This window comes from Dryas octopetala, chromosome 1 (assembly GCF_963921425.1).
Source record: "Dryas octopetala chromosome 1, drDryOcto1.1, whole genome shotgun sequence".
Classification (NCBI taxonomy): Eukaryota; Viridiplantae; Streptophyta; class Magnoliopsida; order Rosales; family Rosaceae; genus Dryas; species Dryas octopetala.
The window spans coordinates 14,619,424-14,640,396 of NC_141366.1; the positions used below are offsets into that span (position 1 = coordinate 14,619,424).

Sequence of the window (20,973 nt, forward strand, 5' to 3'; positions counted from 1 at the left end):
TGGTATTGCTGTGAGAAAAAACAGCTGTGAAGTAAAGTCAGCTGTAAAGTAAAGCAGTTGAGTGTTTGGTAAATTATGTTTTCAAAAGTGCTGTGAGTGCAAAAAACAGTTTCAAAGTGTTTGGTAAATGTTAATATAAAAATGATGTGACTGTGTATAATTACTAAAATGGACATGATGTTGAAAGTGCATTTCACTTATTTGTTTGGTAAAAATAAAATGTGTTTTTACTTGTTTTTGAAATTTTTGACCACAAATTTTTGTAAGCATTAATTTTTCTAAGAACAACATTATTAAATAAGTATGCATATTATTTTTTTAGGTATATTATAATTTTAATCGTATAAATAAAATATCATAATTAATTATCACAATATAAAATATAACTAACAATGAACATATTTTTTAATTTAAAATAAACAAATAAAAATTATAGAAATTAATGAGGGTATTATGGGTAAAATAAAATATTCATTGTTGCTGTGAGTCACTGCAGCTTTCAAAAGTATCTAGGAACCTGCTTTCTGTTTTTGCTGTGGGGAGTTGAGAATTGAGGGGAAAACCAGTTTTTTATTTTTTTACCAAACACTAAAACTGTTGTACGTGATTGAGAATTGTCATTCATAGCAGATTTTGGGTCATCTACCGCAATCTCATACGGGGCCTAAGTCTAATTTAACTTTTTTAAACGTAAGAAATTTTCAAGCTTGCTTGATAGATGTGATCTACAACAAATATTTTAAGGTTTTACTCTAAGTTATTGTACTTGATAAAATGTGAAATTTTTTAATGTCGTTGTAACACCATATGAAGATGTGATCACTCCACTAAAATTATAACACATATACATTTATTAATAACTATAAGCCTATAACACATGTATAATTATAATATGTCATTTAGTGCTATGGTTGATTGGTTGCACACCAAAAATTTCAAGATTAAGAAATTGAGTCCTAAAGATTTCTATCGATATTTGTCTCAAATAATAATGTTATAGTTGTAATGTAAGAAAGTCGTGTAAAATTAGAGAGAAAATTAACAACAAATTGAGCAAAATAGTAGTATATAAATTATATTTAAAAAAAAACCTCCAAAAGTTAAGATTATCATAGAAATAAAATGAAACAAACAAATTTTTAGGACGTATTACATAACAGAGTCATTACGCACGAGAAAGTGATTTTCCAAGTTTCTCTTTTTCGATTTCCCTCGCGCAGCTTCGTCAGATCTCTTGCTCGTTTCTATAATAACCTCCAAAACAAACACACAAAGAGGGAGAAGCACAGAACCTTCAGTGAGAGAAATTGGGTTGGATCAGCACAAACAGAGAAAAATAAAAAATGGGTTGCAGAAACAGAGAGTTCACAAACGACGATACTGTTTCTTCTTCTTCTTCTTCTTCTTCTTCATCTTCATTAAGCGAAGCCTTGCTGTTTGCCACCATGTGCATCATTGGTCTCCCAGTTGATGTTCACGTCAAGGACGGCTCTGTCTACTCTGGAATCTTCCACACTGCTTCTGTGGAAACTGCATACGGTGTGTTTTATTGAGCTCTGTTGTCGTTTGAATGTGTTTCTCAATCTGATTAGTTTCTTATAGTTCTTTCTGGGTTTTCAATTTTATGCTGAATCTTGTTCCTTGTGAAGAATTGTATCTGGGTTTTCATTTTCTTGATCGGTTATGGTGATTCTGTTGTTCGGGATGGGTGGGATCGATAGTATTTGATCTGGGTCTGACTTACTATATTGGTTTTCCATTTTATTTTCTGTGGATTTTCTGATGAGTGTTTCTGATTCCATTTTAATATGAGCAAGGGAGAAAACTGCAGGAAAATGTAAAGCAGGAAACTAATAGTAGAATTTTGGCAGTGATATTTAATTTGTATATTGGATTTGAGAAAAGTTGATCTTTATGTGTAATCACTGGCACATGTGTGTTAAACAACAAACCCAGCTCGCGTACGTGTGTGTGTGCGCGCACTTGTGTTACATGTGTGATTCCATTTTCATTTGTTTAGGTATCGTTTTGAAGAAAGCAAGAATGACTAAAAAGGGAAAAAGTGATGCTAATGTTGCAAATGGGGCATTGATAGATACTCTTGTAATCCTCTCAGGTGACCTCGTCCAAGTTGTTGCTAAAGTATGTAATTCACTTCATTAGTCTTATGTGTTTCTAGCATCAACTTAAACAACCTGACTTATGTGAATGCGGCTCTTTATAAATCATCCAGGGAGTTTTGTTTCCAGCTGACAGCGTTGCTGGAAATATGGCTGGTGACGAAACTGAAGCTGTTATGGGTACTGTTTCTTCTGATGAGTGTTCAAAGAATAATGCGAAGAAGTCAATTGAGTCTGCTATAAATAAGAAGAAAATGGACGGTGTAAGGTATATTCTCAGTTTTAGACTTTTATGAAACAGATGATATATGCACTAAGTTGTTGAAACAAAGTTTCGAGGATAAAAGAAGTTTTTAGGTTTTCTTTTTTGGACTGAGAATGCCTTTTTCTTCAGTTGTTGCTCAGCTTAGCAACTGATTATACTGGCAGATAGTTTCTTATACTACTTGTTTGTACCTACAAGAAAGGATACCCTTGTATAAGTTTTTTGTGCTGCTATTTTTGTTGAATTTGATTTTATGTATAGAATTATATGCTCATAGAAATATATAAGCAGGGGCCCGATGCAAAATGGCAATGGCTTTGCTCATGGTGCTACACCCACAAGAGCTGGCAAGGAACATGAAGGGAGGAAATTGCCACTGAAACATGTTGGGAATGCCCTGGAAGTTGAGCATGGGAAAAATGATGGAATAAACTTATCAGAGGTAAACCTGGTCTATATGCATAATTCTACTCGTCTTTTTTTTTTTTCAACAAGGGAGAGTAAAGAGGGAGAGGGAGGTTTGAACTTTGATATTGGATGTGGGGATAAGTGCCCTCTACCACTGGAGATATGAGCCCCCACCTATTTGCTTAAACTTTACAAGCCTTAGTTTTTAACTTTAAATCATAGAATTATTTGGGGGGTGATTTTTTCATTTTGAGAGAGTAAGGAACACTTCTGTTGAATGCAACAAAATGTGGCCAACTTTAACAATTAGAATATATGCAGAAAAGGCATTTTGTAAAGAGGGAAGATAAAAAGAAAGAAAAATGGAAAAGAAGATAGAAAAATAAAATCAAGAACACCAAGAAATGCAACAATGTTGCAATATATGAAATTAATGGAGTGGTGGCAATTACAAGTCAGAAAAATGAAACCTGCATTTCTTTTCACCAATTGGTTGAATGAGTCTTCCCTGCAGATGCCCTCTAGAAATGTTTGTTTACCATTACTTCCAAAAGCTTAAGCTGCTAGCCTGCTAGGAACTAAGAAGTAGGATGTGGGGAAACTATTATTTTTCTATTCTAGCATGCTCGAATATTATGATTATTATCATAATTGGAAACACTTGAAGTAAATGTGTCAACATGGTTTTGGGATATCTTAAGTTGGTGCATGCTGCCTCGGTGTCTGTTATAGATGTAACCTTGTCTAAAGCATCTCACAGGTTTTTTATTGCATTTTTATTCTTCTTTCCCAATGCAGATTAAAGAGGCCTCTGATGCCCCAGTTAATAAGAGGTATGAATCTATTGTTCTTTTCAATGTTTTCATTATTATTGTTTTATTTGGGGAGTGATACTTTGGGGGCAACCATAAAATTGGGCTCTCCCTCTGTGCCTTGACACTGGCATCAGGAGTGCCCACATGCTGATAACACTCTACCAGCAGTTGTGGCATGGAATTTAACCATACATATCCTATGTGGAAAATGCCTATCCTACATGTGTTGGACATAGACACATTGGTGGTCATCATGTCAGATATCCACTATCTGTGTCCAACACTGTCATAGTACCATAAAATAATTACATTTTTTTGGTCCGCTGTGTTTTATTTCATTCTTACATCAGGATCCTGTCAATTGTTTGGCAGACAGGTTGGAGATGATGGGTCTCAAGGGAAACAGGTTGATGCCAAACAGAAATTAGAGTTTCATAGGGAAGAAAGTGTATGTAAACATAACCTCTGCCAAAAAAATTTTACCACATTGTGCTATATGTTTTACTTATTTGTATGATTGTTTGTGCAGCCTGATAAAGTTCAAGATACAAAGATGACACCCAAGCTATTACCTTGTGGAGTATCTTTTGATCCTGCTACTGTAATTTTAAAACCAGACAATCAATGTTGTGAAAGGACAACTTCTGCAGACACTTCTTCCAATGTTGTTTCTTCAGGTGTTTCAACTTCTTTGAATCTAGCTGCGGATGTTTCGTATCGCAGTTCGGTAGCGACATCAACTGAACTGGTCCCTCCTCATGGTTCAGAATTTAATAAAAGTGCCAAGGTAAATCTTATAATTGGAGAAACCATGTTTAGTTCAACTTGAATTATTAAGTGATTTCATATTGGTTCTTAAATCTGGTCTTAGAATTGGTTGGTTATCTGCCTACACTATCCAATTTATGCAGATATTAGCAGATAACCAACCAATTAGCAGATTTCACTAAGAACCTTATGTTAAAATCTGCTGGTGATTGCATTAGCAGAGATTATGGATTTAGTGGCCCAATGCTAATGCAACCTTACTGCTTGGTGATCCTAACTATTCTAGTATAAATTATCAGGTGATATAAATAGGTGTTTAGAAGTTGATGTATAATCCTAATTTACACAGACAAGTTGATAAATTTTTTTGTTTGTATTCTTGTTTAGGAATTTAAGCTCAACCCAGGAGCAAAAATATTCTCTCCATCTTTTACAAAGCCCATAGCAGCAACCCCTCCTGCTGTGCCACCAGTGGCAAGCATGAGTTATATACCAAACAACTCCTCGATGGTACCTGTTGCTGCTGCTCAGCCAGAACTCGGATCAAATCCTTTTTCATCCCGTTCATCTGTGCCTGTTAAGGTTATCCCATACAATAATTTCACAGCTGGAAATGGTGGCAGTGGTTCTCAATTTTCACAACCTGTATGTGTCATAGATTCATAGGCAATACTGAATTCATATTGTTATTATTATATGATACTAATTAAAGCTTTGCTTATAAGTACTGGAGAAGTTCATGCAGATATATATATATATATATATATATATATATATATATGCTCCAAATCTCCCACGCAAAGCTCACCCCCTCAATATAAGGGGTGTGTACCCCAGCTGGTGGACATGAAAATCCTTGCTCAACAATCATTGGATCACATTGACATTATTCAAAAATGAAAGTATTTCATGTGATTGGAATATCATCTTTTGGATTGATCCAATAGTTGGTGAGCTGGATCTCGTGCTCATTAGTGAGTGGAGATTGGTAACTATATGTCTGTATGTATCATAGGAATTATTGAATTCATGTTGGTGTTATATGATATTAATAAAATCTCTGCTTGTAAGTATGACCAGAATTGGTATGTTGGTATGTGTATATTATCTAGTAACCATAATAAGGAGCTAAAATAAGTAGTCAATCCTGGACCATTAGATCCAAGATTAAAAAACTCCCATAGGGCCATAGCTTGAACTGAAATACTCCTACTTTTGAGTGTTTTAATCTTAGACATAGAAAGTGATCGAACGGCCCAATATTGACTATTTATTTTAGCTACTTACTAAGGTCTGTATACGTGCAAATGTGCACTCACACATGCACACATAATGATGTTATCTTACTCACTGGTGAGCATAGATTTTGTGCTCATCCCTGAGTTTGAGATCAAAATTGTCTGTGTTGTACTCACTAGTGAACACAAAAATTTATGATCATTAATCGTTAGATAATAAATCCAATAGCTAACATTTGTTTATAAAAGGAAAAGTACTTTGAGATTTGAATAGTTATGATTCATGTTGGGTTGCCCTTTCTGGCTATAGGTTGTTGGACACGTGGGAAGCAGGGCACATACACTTAGGTATGCTGGTCAGTATCCTGTTCAGGCTGGACCAGCCTATGTGCATCCAAATTCTCAAGCTGTAAGTAATTTGAAGGATATTAATGCCATCTTTATGTCAACTTCTTTTCAGTGGTTTTAGTATTTATGACTGGATCAGGATACACCTTGACTCTATCTTTCTGATTTACTAACCTCTCTCTCTCTCTCTCTCTCCAGGTTATGGTTGGACGATTTGGACAGCTTGTCTATGTGCATCCAGTTTCTCAAGTAAGATAAGACTGCATAACAAGACATGATACAATGATTAAAGCTGTCTTATGTTGTGGTTTTTTTAATGAATTAAATTAAAGTTGTAGTTGGATGCTTTTTAAATTGCATTGAGTTGTATTTGGCTAAAAATAGTTAGTTTATAGTCTATTCTGAAGTTTGGGGGCTCTAAGCTGTATTAGAGGATGTGTCGATTATTCAGCGGTCAAGAGATTAATTTTTAGTCCACTTGTGTGTGGCAGGACACACCTTATTCTGCCCATTCATTATTTGATTTCTGAGTCTATAATGTGGCGTGAGCCACGTTATAATTACTTTGAAATGAAATAATGATGATAATAAGAATAATAATAATCAACAATAATAATATTCTTTGAACCTAATATGACGACAATAATAATAACAGTGAGAATAATTACAATGATGAATTTTGTCTAATCTCCCGTCATTTTATATTGAAGGATATGGTTCAGGGTGCAACGGCTATCTCACCTCTGTCTGCACGTCCTATGTTGACTCCGCATCAGGCCCAGTTTCCAAAACACCAAGGTATGGACAAGGTTATTATTTTCATGATGAATCTCCTTTGAACAAGGGAAAAAAAAATAGTTTAGTAAAGAATCATCATGATGAACATTTCGACTATGTTTTTAATTATTTTGGGCGGTATTCCTTTGTTGGCTGATTTTTATTTCTGCTACAGATGTTTGCATTGTAATAAAATTACAAGTATATGAATCCTTGGAAAAGGAAAAGCCTAAGGAATGAAATTATAGCTTTTTTATCTTGTCATGTACATAGCTAATTTTAACTTGCACAATTTAAATAACAGCAGGCTGAATTACCACCTCATTTTTAATTTGTCTCTTTGAACTTTTTTTCGTTTCTTTTCTTAATTTTAATGCAGGAACTGCAGCAGGCCATGCATTGCAGCTGTGTGTGCCTCCACCATTCATGGCTAGTGGACAGCAGCCTTTTCCCATTGCCAAGTCACATCCCATTTTTGCAACCTCCCTTCCCTTCTAATCATCTCATTCAAGTCCCAGGATCTGATGATCTCTTCAGCACCAAGTTTTTGTGAATATGTTTTCTTTCATTAATTACCACATTTGGGGTTTCTTCTTCCCATATTATGTTATATTTCAACAAAATTTTGGCCTTAAATTTTTTTGTTTGACAAGAGTCCCATTCAACCTGTATTCATTCATGGTTCTCTATACTTAAAAGGTAGAGGACTTTTACACAAGGAATTCAGTCAAACCTGGTCAAGGGGTGAGGCTTCATTGTTTTGTAGGGACTTTTTTTTTTCTCTAGAAAAAGGGGGTTTCATGTTTTTTGCTTTCTTTCAGTCGAATAATTTTGACCAAAGAGTTATATGTAAATTATTCTAACACGAGATGGACTGATTCCTTTGATTTGACAATTTTAAAATGTCATGTGCAGCTCAATGCATGGAAGTTTGCCATTATGCAGTGGAGATCCTTTGGTATTCTATTCAAAAAGTGATTTTAGAAATTTTCTTCTTTATTTCATCAATATTTATAACTAATGAAAACAAAAAACAGTTTTTGGAAAGAATACCAAACAGTTTTTGAAATCTTGATTTTCTAAATATGCTCTTGTTATCCAAAGTTGTTACAGTATTTGGTATTTCTTTCCCTTTGTTTTCTGGGGGTTTCCGTTTTTTAGCCTTTGAGAAAGATGGTACTGATTGGTTTCGTTTTGATTTATAAGTTATAACTTATAAGAAACTTTAGAAAATGGCATGATTGAAATTGAAAACTATTAAACTATGCTTTCTTTTCTGCCGTAATTTGGTTCGAGCAGTTGAGTACATGAGAGCCTTCTCTTGGATTATTATCAGGTCCTTGAACTTTTTTAACGTATATAGAGTAGTAATTGGCTTAAGAGCTGGACATCAGCAAACCCCAATCAGAATTTTTCAGAATCTTATAAACGAAAAGAAGCTGCCAGTAAAAGATTTTCTTAATAGTTAACGACGTGAGGTAAACTCAAGTTCAAGTTACCTGGGTCAAGTTGTTTGGTTCAAACTCATGCAAAGAGGCTCAGGACGATTTTTATTGTATGGAAAAAAGTAATTTGAATTTGACTAATAAAAAAACCCCACATGCTCAATACTGTTGCTTTCTAAAATGTTCTTATATGAGGTTTGTAAAGCAAACAATAGAGTCTTTTTACAATTTTTCCTTTCACTAATCCTTCCATTCTTCACGTTCAGGAACCCATGCCTCATGGTGCAGCTCAGTTGCAACTTGCAAGGTCCTATATGCATGTGCTATTCTAAGTGAAATCCAAATTGAACATCAATTTTATTCAGAACCCCAATAATAAATGCTTTAAGTGCCTTAAATGCTTTCATTTGAAAAATTGGATGTTTATTAGTATGCTTTCAAATGACAGTAATTAAAACAGATAAGCAACAACAAATCCAAAAAGTTGAGACCATCAAATAAACTCAAAAAGATCTTCCTCGGTTCCTATTTTAAAAGAACCACCTACGGATTTTTTCCAACATCGTTCTACCCAAATGTCTGATTCCACAATATCATGTAAGGACTTCACGTGCAGCAGCAATGCATGTACACTAACACCCGTCCAAGGTGGTAACCATGAAATGAGACACTTGATGTTTGGGAAGGCTTTACTGAATGATCAGTTTCTTAATCTACGAGCAAAATTTCTGGGGTTCGTTCATCCAAATTCTGTATGGAACTTGCGGTTGACCCTTCAACCGGGGGCACCTCCCTCTCCCTCATGCTTTCCTGCAAAACCTTGTTGAGGAGTTGGAAATCAGTGTCTATGTCCTGAATATTATTATGTACTAGATTGTTTAAGGTGCTTATGTTATGGACAAATCCTTTTACCTGCAACAGCTCAGACATTTTGCCATTTCTACTGTCCTCCGGTGGTTTGGAAGCAGGTGTAGAGTGATCATTACACTGTATGGCTTCCAGAGGCTCATTGCAAGTCTTAACTGATTGTGAGGGGGCATGAATTCTTTTAACAACTTCAGTTACCAATTTCTCAAAAGGCATGTCAGGCAATCTCATTGACTTGGCTTCTGTCTCGAGCAGTACCTCTGTGGAGGATTGATTGAAAGAGCCATTTTCACTTTGCGCACAATCAGACATTACCGGATGGATACTTTCAAGTTGGGAGACAAATGCGTGATTTCCAACTGTTGACGCCTGGTTGGTGGATGTTGTTGACCCATTTGATGGAGGAGCAACTGATGGAACCTCTTTGCCTTTTGAGGTTGCCAGACGAGCAGCTTGGGTTGCAACAGAAGTTGATTCACTGGTGACTCGTACCCGATTAGATGAATTACGAGGTTGGAGTATAACAGGCAACAAGTTGCCTCTAGTGAATACTGGATCAACAGTTTTGGGTGCCACTGGAGGCACCTGTTTGCCTTTTGAAGCCACTGAAGGCACCTGTTTGCCTGTTTGCACCCGTTCGATCATCTGAACATTTGGGGCCACATCATTCAATCCTGAAACAGGAATATAACTTCCACGCTTGAGGACAAGACCTGTCAGAGTGGTTTCGGAGTTGCCAACCCTAATTCTAACCAAATATCCTCCATTAAATGTTCCCTCAATGACACCAGAAACTGGGGTCCCCACCAAGCCATCAGTTGGAACATTAATTGGAGCTGCTTGATGGGGCTGGTTTCCATCCCTCCTTTGAAATCCAGGAGGAGGAGGAATACCAATACCAGCATTCTGCCCCAAGTTCAGGTTCTGATTATTTGACATATGAGCATTCTCTTCAATTTGTCTTGGATATTTACGTGGACGCCCACGTTTGCGCTTCACCGGGATGTTTGACGAGGAATCAGGGTTGTACCCTTGATCGGCTTGGCTCATCTTAAGACTTTTAGCAAACTCTCTTGCTCGTCCGAAATTTCCCCACCCTACAGAAAGAGGAGGGCTTTATAGTGAGTCTAAATGAGAAAATTGATACCAAACATGACAGAATTTAAATTACATGTCAAACATACATGCTTTAAATAATAAGACTTAGCAAGTATGAAGTATGCTCTTTGTAGAAGCCCCTTAACTACGTATTTCCAAAATAAATTGGATTTCAACTAAAAACATTTATATGCACCAAGGACTTCCAAAGTACCCAACATCCTCAAATCAACATTTTTCTAAGCTAACTACTTTACTGTAGGAAGTAAGCTAACCTCCACAAGCTACAAGCCAGCTGCTAACAGCTTAAGATTTTTACCTTATCAAGCAATATATAAAAAAATAAAAAACATTAAAAAGAAAAAGGGGGAATAAGGATCTTTGTTTCTTACTCTAAACTAGGCAATGAACCAAGGAGTAGTCTGGGGTTATAAAAATTACAAATCCACCAGACTATGCAAATCTGCATAACTTTAATAATCCCAATGCTGAAGATATAGTAAACTTCCATAGAAAAAAGGAAACAATTTACAAATAAACAGTGGACAATAAAAGAAAAATGCACCTTATAGTATAAAACAAAAAATTTTAAGAAAACAAAAAGTGTATGGTTAAAAAACAAAGAATAAAAAAGTTCAAAACTTTTTCATTAATAAACAGGAGGCAGGAGCCAATAAACAACACTTCCTTTCACCCAAACAACCATAGTTCCTTCTTCCTTTATTCATTTTTTTTTTCAACATAACAGCAAAATTCTCAATTTTTACTAATACCAAAAAAGAAAATCAATTTTTACAGAGCAATATAAGTAATAACCCAATGTAAATTTTGCAATTTTGATGAAAATTAAGCAACAGCAGCTAATCTTAGGGTTAGGCTTTGATTCAAGAAAACACTATGATACAAGAGTTATATATTTCAATAAAGAGCAGAGAAGAGCTAGAGCTAGGGATTGTGAGAGTTGCAGTACCTTGTGCAAGTGCTCCTGCTATGTCTTCTTCTCAAAAGTGAATGAAGAAGAGCAGCGCTGGATAAAAAAAAAAAATAATAAAGAAAGGTTTGATGCCTCGGAAAATGTTTTCGGTGCTGCGAAAAATTTGAAGCACACTGTTTTTTGGTGTTTTTGTCTGTCTCGGGCGGAAGGAGCGAGGTGCGAACTGTGAGTGTTTGGGAAGCAGAGAGTGAGTGAAAATGTGAGTTTTTTTTTTTTTTTTTTTTTTTGTCAAGAGTAAAAACGTGAGTTCGAGTCTCTTTTTTATGGGTGTTTTGTAAAACTAGTAACTGATGAGGGGACAGAACAGAATATAACTTGCTGACTTGTCATGATTTCACTATTTAAGGTATGCAATTTAGGAGTTACTGTAGTGGAAATGACGCATAAATATATACATGTCACGGTTTACAGAAATAATGGGAAATTTGTTTATAAATATTTGTGGATCCTATATTCCGTATGTAATTTGGAGTCGGGGAATCAACAAGTGCATATGCAAATAATGCAAGAAGAAAAAAAGTGATTTCGTTATTCAAAATAAAAGCTATGAAGACCCATAAATAATGTGAATCCTACCTTTATTATGAAAAAGGCTTACGGAAAATTGAAATAGATAGTAAGATACAATTAAAAATTGAGCTGTTATTATTCACTTATCCGCCGGTTTTGGCATATAAATTATGTGGGTTTAGATATAAGGAATCATTAAGCACATATGAAAAGAAAATTATGCTCGAACAAATGGTAAGATAAAATTGGAAGTGTGGTAATTATCGTGTTCTGGCAAGAACATGTTGGATTTTTGGATTTTAGCACTTGCTCTCACAGATAAGTGTGATCACATAAAAAATACTCTTAAAAATGACGTATGTCATGGAATAATTGTATGTCAGAAATTTTTCACCTATAAATTATGGTACTATTTTTCAGACACAAAATTTTTTCTCACGTATCTAGCGTCATGACTTATGTTATTACATATGTATATTTATTTATTAGTATTATATTTTAAAAGTATAAATTTATTGTCCAGTGTCCATCCATATTGTAATACATGAATTAATAACACCAAATAATGGTCACATAAAAAAAAAATTTCCTATTTTTTAACCCTCAAGTATTGATATATTCGTTTTTGCACTATTTAGATATAGATTTTATTGTTACATATCATACAATCTATATATAAAAGATAATTTTTTATACTTAAATACAAGTAAATAAAATATTACCACATCTATTTGGTATTAAAAAATTAAAATATGTCAATAACATTTGATTTAGTGAATGTCATACGATCTTTTTTTATTAGAGAAAGTTCTGAATTTAAATCTCATAAATAAAAATTGATTAATTAAAAAAAAAATAACTTAATCATATTATTTGCTATTATGAGAATGTGTAGACTGCCCCAATTTACAGGACAATGCAATAGGTGAATATTCGATAGAAAATCATTTGAAACTTCTGATAAGATTATGCTTGCAATTAAATCTAGTTACTAGAATTATTATCAATACCAAATAATGAGTTGAAAAAGAAAAGTTGATTGTGCTTTGTGAGAACCCGAACTATATACATGATTTCACTTATGATATAATAAATATGTCAGACCAAAAAAACGTAATAAAATATGAAGTGATGAAACCACGTTTACCGTGGTGCTTTCCTTACGTAGGTATAGTGGGAGTGTGGGATATTCTTTTTGGTGCAAAATTATATCTGGAAAAAAACATATTAAAATAATTTAAATGAATTATGCTTGGTTGGTCTGGGGGAAATTATGCTTGGTTGGTGAACTTGGTGATAGTTATGGAGCACTAAAAGATTTATTTTTTTAATAAAGAGGCTTTATTTCAATAGTTACAGGCTTACAGCTGCATAATAGCATCCGAGTTACATTTTTTTAGTTGTATAGGACAGCATCTCCTACAAGCTTATGTCATGAAGGAAAACAGCATATGCCAAATTGCCAATGGGCCAATTAAAAAAACACAAAAGCCCAATTAAAACAATTCAACTATAAAACTTATGTTGGACAACCCCTTACATAAAAGAAGAAATGGGTTGCCCAATTTAAGTTTTAACAAATTATTTTATGATTGGTTATATTTGGTGAGAAATCTAGTGAAATTTGTGCCAATCTTTCTATGTCTTAGTTATGCATTTAAAAGATATGGGTTAACCAAAAACCCATTTGATATTAGTGAATTTGTGTAGACCTAATTTGGGATGGAAGTTGGCAGAGAGGTTGAAGCCCCTAAAAATTGCTTACATTACTTTCTCAGTTAGAATATGTGTAGATCTAGTATTTTTTCCTCTATATTTTTTAACCAAAAGATCCTTGAAGTCGAAACCAAGAACAAAGAATCAATCCTAAGCAAGTTATAATATTTTATACGGGTTTGTATCTTACTTATCTTTGCATAAAATAGAAAAATTTAAAAATCGATTGACTACTTTATAATTAATCGACTGAATTAAATGATATTATAATCTAAAAATGTACTTGTCATCTTAACATATAATCAAAAAATGACTTGTTACAGAAGATGGATACATTAAAAGCATGATTACCTAATAATTTTAGGCCCGTTTGATTCAAGTTTTGAAGATATGAGAATGAGAAATCAATTTTATTCTCATGTTTGGTAAGTACAGGGAAGAAAAATTAATTCCTGGCCCAAGGGAATCTGATGCCTTTATTGGGGGGGGGGGGGAAATGAAACTCTTGCTCCAATTTGAGTTTTGTTTTCCCCCATCTTGGAAAAATATTTATTGTTTTTTTTAACAAAATTAGCTCTGTTATTATTTCAAAATAAATAATAGATAATGGTATAATTAAAAAATTGAAAAATTGACTTAATTTCTAATTTACTTTCTCAAGCTTACCAAACACATGAAATAGAATTTCACATTTCTTTACTCCGAAAAATGCAAAGGAATTGATTTTTCAAGAAATCAATTTCGTGAGCCAAACATGCCTAAAACCAACACTATAGAGAAGAGCCTCTCTTGAATTTGCATCTGGTTGTATACTAAACGATATGTAGTTGACCTCAAAGCTTCAAACCATATTGCATTCATTGTCATTCTCCCAGGGAAACAAAGAAAATTAGATAAAAGTAATATCTAGTAGTGGGTTTTTGAAAATGTGAGAAATAGAGAGGCACTACTGCAAATATCCTTATTTGCAAGCAGACCCACGTAAATGCGAGCAAAGGGCAGAGTTTTCCTCTCAACCAGTCTCTTCGACTCCTTTTTTTTTTCATCTTTCCACCTCTTTCCCGAACGTCGTTTCTCAAAAAGGTACTTCAAATTATTTTCCTCTGCTTGCTCGATTTATCATTTTATGTTGATTTTTTTTTCAAAGGTATTTGTGGATTTGCTTTTGTAATATTGCACATTTGCGTTTCTCTTGGTTTCTGAGAAAATTCAAGCATAAGTAAATTTCCTGTTTGAAGTTTGAGTTTCTGGGAATCTGGGTCTTCTTATTTTCGTTTCTAAATGCTGAAAATGTCAGATTGAACTGTACTAATGGCTAAATTGAGGCTTAGCTGGCTGAAAATGTCTTCCTTGTTTAAAGCACATAGAACTGAGATTTTTCCCTTTTTTTTTTTTTTTTTTTCCTTTTATGCAGTTCTGCTGCTGAATTACAGGTTTTGTGGAACAATTTGATGAACTTGGTGTAAACTTAATTGATCTTGTTAGTTTGGTGCTGAAATCTTGTTAAATATGAGTGTGGTGGGGCTTGATATTGGAAATGAGAATTGTGTAATTGCGGTGGTGAAGCAGCGGGGTATTGATGTTTTGCTGAACGATGAATCGAATCGTGAAACCCCAGCTGTGGTTTGTTTCGGGGAGAAACAACGGTTTCTGGGTTCTGCTGGGGCTGCTTCTGCAATGATGAACCCGAAATCAACGGTGTCTCAGGTGAAGAGACTGATTGGTAGAAAATTTACTGAGCCTGATGTTCAACACGACCTTCGGATGTTACCCATTGAAACTTCTGAGGCCCCAGATGGTGGCATTTTGATTAATTTGAAATACTTGGGTGGGACTCGTGCATTTACACCAGTTCAGATTACCGCGATGCTTTTTGCACATTTGAAAGATATAATAGAGAAGAATCTGGAAATGCCTGTTTCAGATTGTGTGATTGGCATTCCATCATACTTTACGGATGTGCAGAGACGTGCATATTTGGATGCTGCAACAGTTGCTGGGTTGAAGCCTTTGAGATTGATGCATGACGGTACTGCAACTGCTCTTAGTTATGGGATTTACAAAACAGATTTCTCCACTTCCGGTCCAACTTTTGTGGCATTTGTTGACATTGGTCATTGTGATACCCAGGTCTCTATTGCATCATTTGAGGCTGGGCATATGAAGATACTATCTCATACTTTTGATAGAAGCTTGGGAGGGAGAGATTTTGATGAGGTCTTGTTTCGTCATTTTGCTGCACAGTTCAAGGAGCAGTACAGAATTGATGTGTGTTCTAATGTCAAGGCAGGTATCAGGCTAAGGGCTGCATGTGAGAAGCTGAAGAAAGTTTTGAGTGCAAATCCGGAGGCACCTCTTAATATTGAGTGTTTAATGGATGAGAAAGATGTTAAGGGTTATATTAAAAGGGAAGAATTTGAGATGCTGGCTTCAGGTTTGCTGGAGAGGATTGGTGTTCCTTGTAGCAAAGCTTTAGCTGATGCAGGTTTGACTGCTGAGAAGATTCATTCTGTAGAGCTTGTTGGGTCAGGGTCTAGGATCCCAGCTATTGGTAGACTATTAGCTTCTGTATTCAGGAGAGAACCCCGCCGGACGCTGAATGCAAGTGAGTGCGTAGCACGTGGATGTGCTCTTCAATGTGCAATGCTAAGTCCTGTTTTTCGAGTCCGAGAATATGAGGTTTGTATTTTGAAACAAATTATCATTTCTTGGTCATAAATACAGTAGTTGATTATCACATCAAAATACCATGATATATTTGCTTGTTCACAATGATTGTTGCTTGTCAACTTCTTGTTTTCTTGCCTTTTTAATTTATTTTGCATCTATTCTAGGCAGATAAGGGAAATTGAAAGAGTTGAAGTTGAAAGTGCATTTCTAGGTTTTCCACCTCACGGATGGTTTATATGTTTTCTGTCAATTAAGCTGCAGTTTGTATCTTTTTCTTTTTAATATGCAACACTAAGTTGTTATATAAAATGTACCCTGTACATCAACATTTCTTGTTTGATCTCTATGCTCCAAACTTTCTTAGTCTATAAAGCTTAACTTTGTGTTCAGTGATCATAAAATGAGCTCGTCCACCCCATCCCCACTCTTTCTTTTTCCCTGTGTTTTGAAATTGTTGAGAAGTACGAGTGCCTCTCATAAACTAAAGCTTAGGGATCATAGACAACCTTAAAAGTGGTTAATTTTCAGTTCTAAACATAGTAGCACTTAAGCAGGAAAGCAAGCACAATAATCCATGAAGGATGCTTGCTTGATTATTTGACTTTAGTTTTAAATGTAACAACAGCTTACTTGCTGTAGATATACTGTTCATTCCAAAAATCCCTACTAGACTCAAGGGAACAAAGCACAATAGTGGAATATCATTTGATGTTCTCATAGGCATTAAATTACTAAGTACCTTCCACTTACTGGCAACTTTAGGTTTTGACTTAAGATCAAATAATCTTGCAATAACTGAAATGTCAGGAAAATAAAATGTTGTCAATTAAGCCCATATAATATTGATGCTCTTTGCAATAAGTATCTTCAACTTTGGGCTACAAGTGGTTTAGTGAAAGATGATACTCCCAACATTGTGCATGGAAAAGAAAGAGCCCTAGCATGCTTCTTTTCTTTTTCCTTACTACCTCTATTTTAGCACTGTTTTTTTTTTTTTTTTTTTTTTTTTTTTAAATAAAGCATACTTTCCTTAGGAGTATGGCAACTATATGAAGGATGTGATCATGCCATTTCAACTTTACAATTTTCTTTTACGTATCTTCGTTCAGTTTGTTAATAGTTCTGGAAATACCATTTTACAGCTTTAATTTTCAAATTGTGGGAGCATATTGTCTTTGTTGTTTGGATAGTTGTCCACAATGAAAGTAATTGCTTTCCGGGATCTACATGCAGGTTCAAGATTCAATTCCTTTCTCTATAGGATTGTTATTAGATGAAGCTCCAGTTTGCACAGGGTCAAATGGCATCCTGTTTCCAAAAGGCCATCCCATCCCAAGTGTTAAAGTGTTGAAGTTTCGACGAAGCAGTTTATTCCGTTTGGAAGCATTCTATGCTAATCCCAGTGAACTGCCTGCTGGTGTATCTTCTAAAATTAGTTGTTTTACGGTAATATATTATGCTGTACATTCTCTTTTTTGGGTGGGCTGGGAGAGTGGAATATGTGGCCACCGAGAGTTTTATTGGCAAGGATGTAAAAACATATGTGAGTGAAGAATGATTAAATGAGAGAAGCAAAGGTAAATCAAAGACAATCATGTTAGTGACAAATATTTGTTTGATCACCACTGAAGACTGCGAAGTTTATGTCTAATCTTCGCAGCCTTGGTAATATCCAGGATCATGGGAACAGTAATTATTATTTTCCGTAAGACATATATAGGACACTTGGGGTAGACAACTCTGGTATTTTTCAATAGTAGATTATGTGTTTATGTGTGTGTGTGTGTGTGTGTGTATGTGTGTGTGTGTGAAAGAGAGAGAGAGAGAGAGAGAGGGGGGGGAAGGGGGGTCATTGTAACCCAATTAAACAGATTTACTATCTGCTCAGTGTAAATACACTGATCCTTTTTAGGCTTACCTAGCAATAAAAGTACCTTTTGTAAGTGGATTACAATTACTTCCTAGTTAATGGGCTGCACTTTATGTAGATTGGCCCTTTCCAAGCCTCCCACAACGAAAAGGCAAGGGTTAAAGTTAAAGTTCAGTTAAACCTCCATGGCATTGTCTCTGTTGAATCAGCTATGGTGAGTAAGAAGACTATTTTTTTTTTTCTGACACCATATCAACTTTTTCATTTACTAAGAATTTTTGTTCTGTAATATAAATCTTACAATGGCTTCAGGTGATGGAAGAACATGCAGATGATTCTTCTGCAAGGGGTTTTGCCGATTCAAAAATGGATCCAATGGAGACTGATTGTGTAACTGCTTCTGGTTCTTCTGAGGCAGTTGCTGATGGATTTGAAGAGAGTACCTCTATGCAGTCCAACTCGTCACCTGCTACTGTAAGTTTGTTTTCAACTTCATTAGTGCCATGCAGAAATTCACTGCCTTGTAAATTTATTTATTGTCCATATTCCATGTAAAAATAACTAGAGGTAAATCTGAAATTTGGATATATGCGACAATTTCCTTATATTTTACAGTAATCCTTGTCTTTTATACTAAATATACTTTATATTGGCTACTTATTTGGTTTTGCAAAGATTTTAATATTATTCCTGGCCGATTAGTTGCTTAATGGAGTAGGTAAACTTATTTAGAGATCTCCCCTTTTCCAGGGTGATGGTAAAAGAAAGAATAAAGCCACCATGAGGCTAGAGATACCCGTTAGTGAAAATATATATGGTGGAATGACCAAGGCTGAACTTTCAGAAGCTCAAGAAAAAGAAGTTCAGTTAGCCGAACAGGACAGAATTATGGAACAAACCAAAGACAAAAAGAATGCATTGGAGTCTTATGTCTATGAGATGCGGAATAAGGTATAACCTGTATTATGTTTCTCTCATGCTTGCTTTGGCCATATGATTCAACCTGCTCAAACACTTATCACTCATTTGATTCTCAGTAACCTCCCTGAATAATGAATATGCTGGGTCTTTCCAAGCAGTATTAGGGCTCAAATCTAACATTCTGCTTATAATAGTGGAATTTGTATTTGGTTATAAGATCAATGGTTTTTTTCCCTTAAATGGGTGTGAGTAATGTCTTTTCAACCCTACAAATTTAGCTTTCATGGTGTTTGTGATAAAGGTCGAAATGCATTATGGCGAACACTGATGTCTAGTAATTGCAGGATTCTAGCTGAATGACCACTCTGTATTAGTTTTAACTAAACAATTTTTTGAATTGTCTTATAGTATGGGATGATCACCAGGTCTAGATATCATGAGGCTAAAGATCAGTCCCTTATTGTGATATCTCTGTTTATCTGATTTATCCATACCTGAGCATCTACGACTGTAGATTGTCAGACTCTTGTAGATCTTTTAGTTCATGCTGCCATATTTTGCCATAGGCTGGGTTTTAATATAAGGACATGCATGTGAATAGCTCTTCAACACATATCGAAGCTTTGCAAGTGATCAAGAGAGGGAGGGCATCTCCAGGAACCTACAGCAGACAGAGGACTGGCTTTATGATGATGGAGATGATGAAACTGAACATGCTTATACTTCAAAGCTGGAAGATCTTAAGAAGGTTCTTTCCTCTTCTTGAAATCTGAGAATTATAGTTCCTATTTTCTTTCTCCTTTCTTGATGTCTGTTTGATAATTATAGCTTGTGGATCCAATTGAGAACCGATATAAAGATGAGGAAGCTAGAGTACAAGCTACAGGAGATCTATTAAAGTGCATTGGGGATTACCAGATGGCTGCGAATTCGCTTCCACCCACGGATAGAGAATCGGTATGACAATATAGTTAGTTAATTATGGCTAGTAAAAATTTGATAATAATTTTTCCTATGATTTTGGCTTTTTCATGTTTCAGATTCTTAACGAGTGCTATAAAGTGGAGCAGTGGCTTAGAGAGAGTAGCCAACTACAAGACTCGTTGCCAAAGAACATTGACCCAGTATTATGGTCAAGCGATATTAAGAGCAGGACAGAGCAATTGAACTCGTAATACTCTTCAACTTCATAGTTTGCAACTTAGAATTCCAGAAATATAATGCTTGACTTTTGTTTTACTCATTTCCCTAGTTTACTGCAAGGTTCTTGATTCACTTGCTTGTTACTGCTACTTATTATTTTCAATTTCATCCCTAGAGTTTAATCATGCTACTGCAAATAATTTCAGGACTTTCAAACACATATTTAGATCCCGGGCTTGAGAGGACTACAAGGGTTCAAACCAGCTGGAGGGGTGGAACATAGAAGGGACTAAGAGGGGACATGGCCCCTGCAAACTTTTGAGAAGAAAAAAAAGAAAATTCAATATATGTTATAGAGAATTCCAATGTGTTGAGCTATGTATCACTTGTAAAAACTGTCTTCTCTTTTATTTTTCTCATGAACATTACAGAGATTCTTTAATTGGAATTCTCTAACCGTTCAAATGCTTCAAAGAATTCTTGTAGAAAGTAAAAATCAAGTGCTGCATGCAAGACAAAAAAATACTTTTCAAGTAAAATAAATAAATAAAAAGTCTTTCAATAGTCAGGCCAGCTCCTTTAGGACCTGTCATTTTTTTCCCCCGCAACACTTATCCTATCTTTAATTTGAAATATATTTTCACCAAACAATCTTAATAACTTTTTTTTTATGGCAATTTTCTCCATGGACCTCATCTTGAAAAATTGACCTTGTTTAGAGGTTGTAAAGAACCGGAAAATATTTGAGGACCTCTTTGTCCTGAGCATTGATGTGACCCATGCTTTTAAAAGTATGTTTAGTTAGGGTAATATGCTTGGGTCCTCATAAGTCATAACCAACCATAATAAAAACAAAAACAAAAAATAAATAAAAAAATAAGAAGGTTACCAAATCAGCTCTTCATCTTCCTTTCTCTCTTCTAAAGCTTTCTTGAGCATTAGCTAAGTTCTTGAGTGTTCTCAAATCCTTTTAAGTGTTTGTGTGGTTTTATCAAATATT

At 35.0% G+C, this 20,973-nt stretch overlaps 3 protein-coding genes across 4 annotated transcripts; 2 read left to right on the forward strand and 1 right to left on the reverse strand.

Moving 5' to 3' along the window:
- The first annotated feature begins 1,187 nt into the window (after positions 1–1,187).
- Positions 1,188–7,605, forward strand: LOC147298284 (polyadenylate-binding protein interacting protein). Its single transcript, XM_086256448.1, has 12 exons — positions 1,188–1,539; positions 2,021–2,142; positions 2,234–2,388; positions 2,677–2,827; positions 3,592–3,626; positions 3,981–4,056; positions 4,138–4,395; positions 4,764–5,021; positions 5,925–6,023; positions 6,161–6,211; positions 6,673–6,760; positions 7,119–7,605. Exons 1-12 carry the CDS (start codon positions 1,344–1,346, stop codon positions 7,235–7,237), a joined length of 1,608 nt encoding a protein of 535 aa, XP_086112574.1. The 5' UTR covers positions 1,188–1,343; the 3' UTR covers positions 7,238–7,605.
- Positions 7,606–8,348: 743 nt separating this feature from the next.
- On the reverse strand, positions 8,349–11,323 carry LOC147298285 (AT hook motif-containing protein). Of its 2 annotated transcripts, none has more exons than XM_086228994.1 (3): positions 11,120–11,323; positions 9,097–10,148; positions 8,349–8,994 (listed from the first exon to the last, which is right to left on the reverse strand). In XM_086228994.1, the coding sequence occupies exons 2-3, from the start codon at positions 10,099–10,101 to the stop codon at positions 8,893–8,895; spliced, it is 1,107 nt and encodes a 368-aa protein (XP_086085120.1). In that variant the 5' UTR covers positions 10,102–10,148; positions 11,120–11,323; the 3' UTR covers positions 8,349–8,892. The 2 variants fall into 2 exon arrangements, with proteins under 2 accessions (XP_086085120.1, XP_086085119.1); XM_086228993.1 differs by having other exon boundaries at positions 8,349–9,003.
- Positions 11,324–14,340: 3,017 nt separating this feature from the next.
- On the forward strand, positions 14,341–20,565 carry LOC147298286 (heat shock protein 70 (Hsp 70) family protein). The gene is made up of 10 exons (XM_086240698.1): positions 14,341–14,452; positions 14,784–16,048; positions 17,273–17,485; positions 18,028–18,123; positions 18,222–18,383; positions 18,660–18,860; positions 19,432–19,578; positions 19,659–19,787; positions 19,871–20,001; positions 20,180–20,565. The coding sequence occupies exons 2-10, from the start codon at positions 14,879–14,881 to the stop codon at positions 20,211–20,213; spliced, it is 2,283 nt and encodes a 760-aa protein (XP_086096824.1). The 5' UTR covers positions 14,341–14,452; positions 14,784–14,878; the 3' UTR covers positions 20,214–20,565.
- Positions 20,566–20,973: the final 408 nt, after the last annotated feature.

What these genes read in the sequence shown, in the direction of transcription:
- LOC147298284 (XM_086256448.1), top strand. Translation starts at nt 1,344, where the DNA reads ATGGGTTGCAGAAACAGAGAGTTCACAAACGACGATACTGTTTCTTCT. An exon ending in TCGTCCAAGTTGTTGCTAAA is followed by an intron (nt 2,143 to 2,233) that starts GTATGTAATTCA and finishes TAAATCATCCAG; the next exon opens with GGAGTTTTGTTTCCAGCTGA. An exon ending in GATGCCCCAGTTAATAAGAG is followed by an intron (nt 3,627 to 3,980) that starts GTATGAATCTAT and finishes ATTGTTTGGCAG; the next exon opens with ACAGGTTGGAGATGATGGGT.
- LOC147298285 (XM_086228993.1), bottom strand. Translation starts at nt 10,101, where the DNA reads ATGAGCCAAGCCGATCAAGGGTACAACCCTGATTCCTCGTCAAACATC. An exon ending in AAATGTCTGAGCTGTTGCAG is followed by an intron (nt 9,004 to 9,096) that starts GTAAAAGGATTT and finishes CTCCTCAACAAG; the next exon opens with GTTTTGCAGGAAAGCATGAG.
- LOC147298286 (XM_086240698.1), top strand. Translation starts at nt 14,879, where the DNA reads ATGAGTGTGGTGGGGCTTGATATTGGAAATGAGAATTGTGTAATTGCG. An exon ending in CCAACTCGTCACCTGCTACT is followed by an intron (nt 18,384 to 18,659) that starts GTAAGTTTGTTT and finishes CCCCTTTTCCAG; the next exon opens with GGTGATGGTAAAAGAAAGAA. An exon ending in AGGACAGAGCAATTGAACTC is followed by an intron (nt 20,002 to 20,179) that starts GTAATACTCTTC and finishes AAATAATTTCAG; the next exon opens with GACTTTCAAACACATATTTA.